Source organism: Sinocyclocheilus rhinocerous, unplaced genomic scaffold, assembly GCF_001515625.1.
Source record: "Sinocyclocheilus rhinocerous isolate Xijiao unplaced genomic scaffold, SAMN03320098_v1.1 scaffold480, whole genome shotgun sequence".
Classification (NCBI taxonomy): Eukaryota; Metazoa; Chordata; class Actinopteri; order Cypriniformes; family Cyprinidae; genus Sinocyclocheilus; species Sinocyclocheilus rhinocerous.
In genome coordinates this window covers 2,361,589-2,372,300 of record NW_015655401.1, presented here as the reverse complement: position 1 = coordinate 2,372,300, position 10,712 = coordinate 2,361,589, and the positions used below count along the sequence as shown (strand labels likewise).

General features: G+C 41.5%; 1 protein-coding gene across 1 annotated transcript in view; it reads right to left on the bottom strand.

Moving 5' to 3' along the window:
• LOC107718148 (dihydropyrimidine dehydrogenase [NADP(+)]) overlaps window positions 1–10,712 on the bottom strand; it is a 160,745-nt gene that overhangs the window by 34,268 nt on the left and 115,765 nt on the right. Inside the window, exons 16-17 of the mRNA XM_016525131.1 lie at window positions 8,399–8,482; window positions 185–305 (exon numbers count right to left, since the gene is read on the bottom strand). Coding sequence (XP_016380617.1) covers window positions 185–305; window positions 8,399–8,482 — 205 coding nt within the window. The remainder of the gene's footprint in view (window positions 1–184; window positions 306–8,398; window positions 8,483–10,712) is intronic.

Here is a 10,712-nt window from a genome sequence, read left to right as displayed (position 1 = left end):
ATATATATATATATATATATATATAACCTTACAGACTCCAATATTTTATATATGCACTTCTGTTTTAGAAGACCTCCCCATCATAATTAACATATTATTTTTAAAAATCCACACATCACCTATAAATGCACTCAAAATTACTACATCTACTGTCAGATGTATCTGTAGGTGAGGCTGCTCATACCCTCATATGCGGCTCTGGCGATGTCAACGATGTTGGTGACGTTGGGTGTGAGCTTGGCAAAGAAGGGGATGGTGGTGGCCTTTCTGACCCAGCGACAGATGTTCCTCACCAGTTCAGTGTCCTAGAGTGTTGGGGCATCACAGAAAGAAACTGCTATTTAAGACTTGTTCTGACATTCATTTTGGACAACCAGGAACTTTTAGCTGTTAATTCAGGATCTCAGAGGCCAAGCTGAAAATGACAAAGAGCAAAAAATGGGACATTTGAGGTGCATTTCTCATTCATTCACATTCATCTGCCGGTCCATTTTAAAACAGCAAGGCTGCCCTAAATATTCACCAAACACTGGCCACAGAGCACAGAGGCAATGTTCAAAATGTGTTTTCTCTCAATCTCTCTTCGTTTTTCCTCACTCACATACAGTCTCTCTCTTTTTACCGCCCACACACACACACACCAAGGACTCCAAATGGTTTAGCGATCCCCTCATGAACTCTCTCAGATGTGGCCAGGGAGGAAAACGCTGTTGTGTCTGAACATGTCATCTGAAACACATCGCTGCCTTCATGTTGCTTTTTCACTTCTGCGGCTGCCTTTTCCCGCTCCCTTCCCCCAGCCTTCTCTTAGTGCCGCTCATTCTGCCTCTCATCTTCCTCTCATTCAGTAGGCAAAAAAAAATCTATACTGCATGTGCACCTTTCCGATAGGATTGCAGTCATTTTATGTATGTGCTATCCAATGTTTGAATTCTAACAAAGCTTCAGGGGACAAAATACTCTCTGTATTTTGATCTGCAGGGGAGACTGGGGCTAGTTTTTACACGAGGAAAAGTAACGATAAGGTTTTGATTCCAAAGTCCGGTTAAACAAATGTTTATCTCTAACAGTGATTTTGTATGTTGGTTTAAATTAGAATAAAATTTACATTACCTTTTACTATTTTTTTCCCATAATTCAAGAGACAAGTAAGCCCGGTTTCCCCTTATATCTATATCTTATATCTATATCAACATGGCTGTATTTATTTGGTAAAAATACAGTAATATTATGAAATACTATTACAATGTAAAATAACTATTTTCTATTTGAATATATATTAAAATGTAATTTATTCCTGTGATGGCAAAGCTGAATTTTCAGCAGTCATTGCTCCAGTCTTCAGAAATAGTTCAGAAATCATTCTAATATATTGATTTGCTGCTCAAGGAGCATTTCTTATTAGTATCAGTTGAAAACAGTTAAGCTGGTTAATATTTTTGTGGAAACTTTTTTATCACATTCTTTCTGAATAAAACTATATAAAAAAAACAAAAAAAAAACAAACTTACTGACACCAAACTTTTGATTGACAATTTATATATATAATATGATTCTTCAATTTCACCATTGAAATAAAAGGGTAACTATGGTAACCAATATCTGTTTTTACCCCACGCTATACTAAACATATCTGCCACAGATATAATACAGCACTGCAACTGGCTACTGTCATTGTAGTTATTTTTAATGTTTGAAATATTTCTTTTAAATCAATATCAATCTGACGTTATGGAGGTGAATACCTGTTGTAAAAACAAATTTATATGACACTTCGAGGGGAGGTTAGGTTCTACCCTCTCAGCCTGATTGTAGAGATAACTAGAGGGGTTATGACTAAAAATAAGGGGTCTTGACCTTCTCTAGACCCCTTGTAATTCGAACACTCATTCTTCTTTAAGCCGCAGGAATGTGAGTGCAACAAGTCAGATCTGCCTAAAACGTCCTGCTTTTTAGTCACTTGTTAAAGTAATGAGAAAGACAAAAATAAAACATTGAATCAGATACAGCTCGAGTCCCTCAGAACTTTTAAATGAAGGAAAAGAACCCAGCTCTCGCAACATCTGGAGCAGAATAAAGTGTGTTTTAGAGTGAAGCCGTATCTCCTCTTCTGTTGGTGCTGTGGTTCTGGAGAGCAACGTGATGGCAGCCCTCCAAATCACTGGCATTCATAATGAATGAGATTTGAATCGCGTGCATCTTGAGAGTAGCGCAAACTGTCATAACTCAGAGATACGGCTGAGATGTGCCAAACGGAAATGTGATGTGCCTCTGTCGTACCAGGCTCCGGGCTCCTCAGACATCTGTTGGAAATGCGATGCTTCGGGGCATTTCTGTTTTCCTCTGAATATGATTGTGTTTGTTCATAGCATGTGTGGGCCCATAAAACATCTCTTTTTTGTGTTTTTTCTTTTTTTTTTTTTGGCGGTAAAGTGTCAGAGTGAGTGAAAGGGAAGGGATGCGCACAAAGCAGCAAACAAAGAGATAGAAATGAGGCGCTTTTGAGGAAAAGCCCTATTGTCTAACTTCTTGTAGCCCATCATGTTTGATTGAAACGCAGCCTCTGTGCCGCGCTCTGTAATTGCTGCGCAAGAAACTTTATTGTGGATCTTACCCTCAAGCTATTGTTTCTGTCTTGAGATTTTGCCATCTGAACACTGGAAACCGGCAAGCCGGCGTTACCGGTGGCCGCAGACACTATATGAGACACTCCAATGCTTTTCAAGGTGGAGATCTTCAGTCTGAATGAGTTTATTTTGTGCTAAGGAACACCTTGTAAGAACTTAATGTCCTCACAGAGGGGAGCTCAGCGGCGCTGGGAAGGCCTATGACAGCTTATTAAAGGCCTCTAGCTGACAAGTGTTTGTAAGCTTGGCTTTCAAGGCTCTGAGCTCAGGGATCGTGCTTCGCCGGTGCTTTGAATGCAGGAAGAGAGGCACCTCTGGCTAGACGTGTCTGAAACCCTTTCCCGTGAAATCCGGGAAGAACAGGTCCTGGCGAGGCTTGGGACACTTATGAGACACATCAATCTCATGTAGAGGGCATTGAATCAGAGTATGGGATCACTCACTGCGAACACACACTCTGGTCAGACTCTGAAACATGAGCAGATACACATGAAGGCGCAGAGGATATGAGGAATGAATATGTTAAACTTCTAAGGTGGTAATATATGAAGCTGAGGTTCAAACCCATCTGAGAAACAGCACAGGCAGTGTAAAGTAACGCACGGCGCAATATCTTGTTCACCGCAGACAATATCACACATAAGGAGGATCTATAAATATAAATCAAGCTGGGAGGGAAAGTACTTTGTCCTGCAGATTGTGGGATGACTGTTTTCAGCACCACGGACAGCAGCTCCTTTAGCTTTGGATGCTGTGCTGGTTTTCATATCACTGATTCAAAATGGGCTACAGACCTGAAAAAGTAGAAGTATGTGTATCAAAGGTAGGTTTAGGGGTGGAAATGGGATCCAGGGGGTGGAAATGTACTTACATGGTAACTCCTCAGGAACTGTCTACTTAATATAAAGTGTAACATTCTGGACACCAACCACAATTTATATGTAAAGCCTAACTTACTGGCTGCTGCTGTGTAACATCAGAGTAATTACGTGGTAAATCCATAGGAATTGTTTACTTAATATAAAGTGTAACACTTTATTTACCAAAAAGTGCTGTTAGTCCCGTTACACATTTGTACTTTCATTACCAAAAAGTGTTGTTACCAATGTCCTGTTACACATTTGTATTTACACATACCATTCAGTGGGTTGTTACATATGTGTAGTTACACAAACATTACAGCTGCAGATACTATGTACCAGTGTGTACTTACACTGTGGTTACATGCTATGTACACATCTAGTTACTATGTAAGTACACAGGTATTAGGGCCACTTAATATCAAGTGAGACCAACATGGTATATCTGTATTAAGAACATAGTGATCATCTCTGATTAATTAGTGTGGAAATGTTGCTATTTTAAAACTAATAGCAGAAAGATTTGAATATGATTTTTCCCGTGTCTGAAAAGTCAGTGATAAACACATCACAACCACAGTAACTTAAAGCTGTAGCACAAACATTCGGCATTAATCATAAACAGACTCTAGTACAGAACAAAATGTAGTTCAGATAAAAAGAGAAATCCAGCTACGCCTGAACCGAAACAATGCCTCGCTCAAGATTCCCGAAGTTCTCTCGCATTGGCGCTCAGAGAAAGAAACTGTTTAACATTAGCATATTTACATCTTTGTGAGTTGATTTCTGTCTTTGTAAAATGTAAATGAGTTTCCCCTCCGACAGCGCTGTGTCCAGATAGAGCTGCATTAGCCCAGTGTGCCGTACGCTCCAGGGTTCAAAGAGAGGGCCATGCTCCCTGATTAAATACCCAACAGTATGGGGCTGCAATCATACATTTTTGTACCGGTGCACAATTTCCTACTTATTCTCATACAATCAACGAGACCTCCCCCTGTTCCCCACAGCATAAGGGGGAGAGACAGAAACATACAGATGGGGGGAGCGGAGGGGGTGATCCAGACTGAAAGATGGGGAAAAATAAATAGGAAGCAAAGACAGAGAGAGACAGACAGACGGAGAATGCCAGCCATAGAGAGAGCACAAGAGAGCGTGTGGCAAACAGTGTGATTAAATGATATTGCCTTGCGTTAGTTCACACAGAGGTTAGCTGCCAGGAGGCAGCAGGCTGTGATTAGCTTTGTGTGTGTGTGTGTGTGTGAGTGGTAGTGCAGGGCTCGTTTAGAGCCTCCGCAGGAGCACAATGGCTTTGTGTCCTGTTTGAGGGGGGAAACGGCTCCCGCTTCCCTCACAACCATAACGAAGCTGAAGGGAGATGGAGAGGAATAGGGTACCATTAGATGCCTCCTGACCTGCTCTGTCCATTTAGTCTGCATTTGAATATCTTGTGAGGCTTATAGGATCTCTCGGCTGAAAAAACGCAGCTTGGGAGCGGAGATGTGGTGGGGCGGGTGACGCACATGCTCCGTCACCGCGCGGGTGACCTGAGTCTGAGTCTAACTTAGGCCATTTCCAGATTCACCTTCTGTCCCTCGCCACTCTCTCGCAGTTAAAGTGGCAAACTCTCTGAATACAATTCCAGTATGGTCTTAAAGGAATATGACTTTCTTGCTTAATTGGAATACAAAAGGTGAAATTCTGAGCACTATGCTGCTCTTTCTTGTCTATATAGTAGGTAAACTTAGCTTTTAAAGCAAAAGCACCATATGAATCTTGTGCTGTATTCCAAGTCAAATGACAGATTTGTGTGAGGAACAGACTTAAATTTAAGTTGTTATTCACTGACAATCTTCTCCTCCATTGACCTTTAACCACTGTGGCCGGATGAGAGACTGAGAACTGAATAATTTTGAACAAATCATTCAGGCCAGTTTTGTGAACCAGATCAACTGGGGCAGCATGATTAAAGGAAATAAAACACAATAAGCCTGCGATTTAATTAATTAAATATATGCACTGCATGTTTCAGAGTGTGGCACGGCACAGTGTTCTTTTACACGCAAGTAGCTTGTGAAAAATTACAAAATTAAGACATTTTACAATTTTACAGTTTATTATATTATTTTTCCTGAATATTTTTAGGACCTGCTTAGACTAATGAGGTGTTCCGGGAGTTCCTTCATCGCTTCGTGATAGTCTATTCTGGCCATATGTTTCCTTTGTTTCATGTGTTTTCATTGATTTGTCAGGTGTTTCTTAGTTTTGTCTTGACATTGGTTCATTATCTTGACCATTCTCAGGTGTATCTTGTTAGTCATTAGTCCATGTGTCTATATATATAGCCCTCATGTGTCAGGGAGTCTCTGCCTTCACAGTCACCTACGTAGAGGCTCCGACAACATCACCTTTAACTTAAACTGGAGAAGTGCGAATTCCATCGCTCCATGGTTCAGTTCCTCGGTTACGTCCGTGGCCGCAGCCCCAAACTGTTAAGGACCTGCAAAGATTCCTTGGATTCGCAAACTTCTACCAAAGGTTTATCAAGAACTTCAGCATACTCACGGCTCCTCTTACCTCCCTGCTCAGAGGAAAGCCCAAGTCCCTGTCCTGGAGCCCCAATGCCCACAAAGCATTCGACCAGCTCAGGGAAGCCTTCAGCACGGCCCCAATCCTTCGTCATCCTGATCCCCAAGCTCCCTTTGTGGTGGAAGTGGATGCCTCCACCACCGGAGTTGGGGCCGTGCTGTCACAGCACTATGGTGAGCCTCCCAGCCTCCATCCTTGCGCTTACTTTTCCAGAAAACTGACCCCAGCGGAGCAGAACTACGACATCGGCAACCGGGAACTGCTCGCCATCAAATTAGCTCTGGAGGAGTGGCGTCACTGGCTGGAGGGAGCCCACCATCCTTTCACTGTCATCGCCGACCATAAAAATCTGCAATATCTCAGAGATGCTAAAAGACTCAACCCACGTCAAGCCAGATGGGCATTGATCTTTACTCGGTTCCAGTTCACCATCACTTACCGTCCCAGAAATCTCAACTGCAAAGCCGATGCCCTACCGCGCCTGCACTCTCCCGACACACCGACCAACCAAACCGGAACCCATTCTCCCTCCAGCTCTGATAGTCAGCCCCATTCAATGGAACATCTCCAAAGACATCCTTGATGCCACTCGCACCGTGCCTGCTCCACTGGGAGGCCCAGAAGGGAAAACCTATGTACTCAACCCACGTCAAGCCAGATGGGCATTGATCTTTACTCGGTTCCAGTTCACCATCACTTACCGTCCCGGAAATCTCAACTGCAAAGCCGATGCCCTACCGCGCCTGCACTCTCCCGACACACCGCCTTCTGGGCTCAGTTCACAGAGTACCGGGCTCTGGACACCCAGGCAGCAAACGGACCCTCTCTCTCCTCCAAGCCCGGTACTGTTGGCCCAGTATGGCTCAGGATGTCACCAGGTACGTCCGAAGCTGCTCAGACTGTGCCATGTCTCAAACTCCTCGTCATCTTCCCATTGGCAAGCTTGTTCCGCTGCCCATACCACGGAGACCCTGGTTATACACAGGAGTGGATTTTGTGACTGACCTACCCATCTCCGACGGAAACACCTGCATCCTCATCGTAGTCGACCGTTTCTGTAAGGGCTGTAAATTTATACCCCTCAAAGGTCTGCCAACAGCACTAGAAACTGCAGAGTGCTGATTTACCCATGTTTTCAGAAACTACGGCATCCCGGAATATGTGGTCTCAGACCGGGGGCCCCAGTTCATCTCCCGTATATGGAAAGCCTTCTTCCGACTCCCGGGAGTGACCGTGAGCTTGTCCTCTGGGTACCATCCTCAGACGAATGGCCAGGCTGAGCGAAGGATCCAGGAGCTCCGGCGTTACCTCTGGTCATACTGCCACGAAGATCAGCACAGCTGGAAACCAGCCCCGACACACACCAGATCGCAATCACCTGAGTACTGATCACCCGCACCTGCAGAGACTCATTAAGTGCACTATATCCCTGCACTCCTCTCACTGCCTCACTGTCCGATCTACCGTTCACCAGCTTGAACTTAGCCTGACTCCTACCTGTGTCTGATCTGTTTGTTTACTTACCCCTAGAAGCTCATCATCCCCAGATACCTGCAAAGGATACCAACTCAATACCCAGAGCTAAGAACCCAAGAACTCTCTACCTTCTCATACTCACCTGTCATCAACTTGCTCTCCGATTTGTCAATAAACCCTCCTGTTTGCATCCTTACCTTGTGTCTCTGGCTCGTAGTGTGACATCATGTTTGTATAGTCTCGTGTCTAGCTTTGTTTTTGTAACCTGCTGTTGGTGAGTATTGTGAAGCCTGTTTATATTCAAGTTCTAGTGCTCCAGTTTGTCGTGTTTTAGTTTTGTTTTGTATCTTGTTCAATAAACTGCACATGAGTTCTGAACTTGACTCGCCATCAGTGGGCTTAACGTTACTGAAATATTACAATGGCAATATTTCTTATTTTATTTATTTACTTAACAATAACAACAACAGCAACAATAATTATAATAATATAATTATCCCATAATGTGCAGCCCTAAAATCAATTGCTATTTTAAAGATCCAATGTAAAAGGTTAATTCACAAACAGAACATTACTACATTTCTCATGAACTCTCCAAGGAGATCTAGGACAGGCGTCACGATAAATAGAGAATCATTACTTGAATTTCTGTCTGTTTCACACAAATGTACTGTACAGTCTATAAATCGCAGGGACCACTTTTATGGTCTTTACTGAAGCTTGAAAGCATTGGTCCCTGTTCACTATAATTGCGTGGAAAACAACATAAGGGTGCGCAAATCATGACAGAATTTTCATTTTGAAATCAGAAGTGAGTTTTTCAGCAGTGCTTTTTAAATGTTGTCTTACCTGTCCACAGGCCAGTCCCATACCTCTCTCTCCCATGCCATGAGGACAGGACAGGTTCAGCTCCAGAGCATCAGCTTTAGAGTCCTGTTAAACAAAAGAATGAGGTAAAACACCATTAACATAGTCACTTGTGTAATTAAATATATGCAAGAATAGTTGCACTGCAAAATTACATTTACAGACAAACAAATCCAAAGCAGAAATATCTCATGCAAAAGACACGCGGTCACTTCATGCATTTCTACAAATCGGATTGCTATTTGACCATGACAAGACCAGGTGTAAATGCCCTACAAGATGCATTTGAGACTGATAACAATCCGATCACTCAAACAAGCTCAGGAGGTGGTTTGAGACGCATGCAAGATGTGTAAATGCGGTCACATGCGTAAGCATCATGCGATCATAATAAGACACATGGATGCATGCATGGATGTGCAATCATGAAACTCAAACAATAATTGCCATATTAGTGGAAGAGAGCTCTTGTTATAGTTATATATTTCCATATAACTCAGAAATAGTAGATTCAATTTATATCCATTTTACATTTATGTGGCTAAGTTTAAATGTGCATGTCCAATCAAATAGCAATTCAATCAATCAAGACACATACATGTTTCACCAGGCTCTTTAATGCTTCATAAACAGCCACAAATGACAGTGTATAAATGTCCTTCGCTGACAAACCCAATGACATTTAAAGATGTCACAAACACTAGCAAGATGTGTCATAATTTTTCATTTTACATTTATAAAGTCTATCTATTCATAAAAATCAAGACACAAAAAATGTTGAGCAAAATGGCTAAAGAAAACTAGAAAAGAGCTGTGCAATATTTATTTACAAATGCCACTTGGTATGATATTTTGCACTGAAATAAATAGATGTTTAATATATTAAGATGTCCAAATGCTTTTTGGGGCCACTGTGTGTAAAACAGCCTCCCAGAAGCTGCACAAAGAAAAAGAGTCAAATCTATAACAAAAAGAAAAAAAAACACCCTGAGCACTTCCCAGCATTCAAAAAGCATAAAATGGTGTTCTTAAAATAGACCCAGAAGAACTCTTTGACATGTCAAAGCTGCCACAGAGTCGTTTTAAAAAAGGGAAGCAGAAAAAGGCAGCACAGGTGGATGGGGAGCGGGTGAGTGAGCGAGGGTGCTGGAAGTGGGAAAGCATTCAACAGGCAATTACGCTCTGGCGGCCGTTCTGAACCGCACTGAAATGGGGAGAGCCAGAACGATTTCTCCGCTACACACCCTACAAACCTGCTGCTTCAGACACACAGCCATGGCTTTCCTAAAGCCTGACAGTCATTAGAGAGGAGAGAGAAAAAAAGAAAGAGGGAGATAGGGATAGTAAGTGAGAGAGAGAGAGAGAGAGAGAGAGAGAGAGAACGAGCGATTTGGCTGGGTTTGAAAGACACAAAATGACAGACAAGGCAGGCAGGAGACAGAACTGTGCAAATCTACTCCAAGGTGTGCTGGTATAAGGTGCATAATATTTTATATGGCCAAAAATATGAGGACATCTGCTTTGTGAATATTTCATTCCACAAATGATGGAGAATAATATGTGTTTGGTCCATACTGCAAAAACGCACTCTTCTGGGAAGGGTTTCTAGTAAATGCTGGTATTAGTTAGTGGCTGCTTCCTTCCTGCATACACATGAATGTTACTGGGGTCGGAACTGATGTTGAGTGATAAGAATTTTGAATGAATATGTTAATTATATGTTAATAAAAATAAATAAATAAAACATTTTTAGACTGCATACATTTTATTTGCAGCCATTCATTTTTTTCATTTCGACACTTTATTTTACAGTTACACATTACGCGTTACACGTTACTTAATACAGTAATAACAGTAAATTATGCATAATTAAATACAATAACCCTAAACCAAACCCTAATCCAACCCTATAGTAAGTAAATGTTAATTAATATTGCTCAGTGTAATAAAATTTTTATTAAATTTGATCAGTAATTTTGCATTGTAATGAAATTGTAACTGTATGACTCTCAATATACCTTTTGTGCGTGTGAGTTCGTAGGATTTGTTTAATGCTTTTGTTTAATGTCTGCTCACCATGGCTACATTTATTTGATCAGTAAAACAGTACAGTAAAAACAGTTATATTATGAAATAATACTACAATTTAAAATGATTGTCTTCCATTTTAATATATTTTAAATAAAAAAATTTTCCTGTTGCTGATTTGGTGTTTACATTTTCTTATTGATGTTGAAAACAGTTGTGCAGCTGTATATATATATATATATATATATATATATATATATAAGTGTGT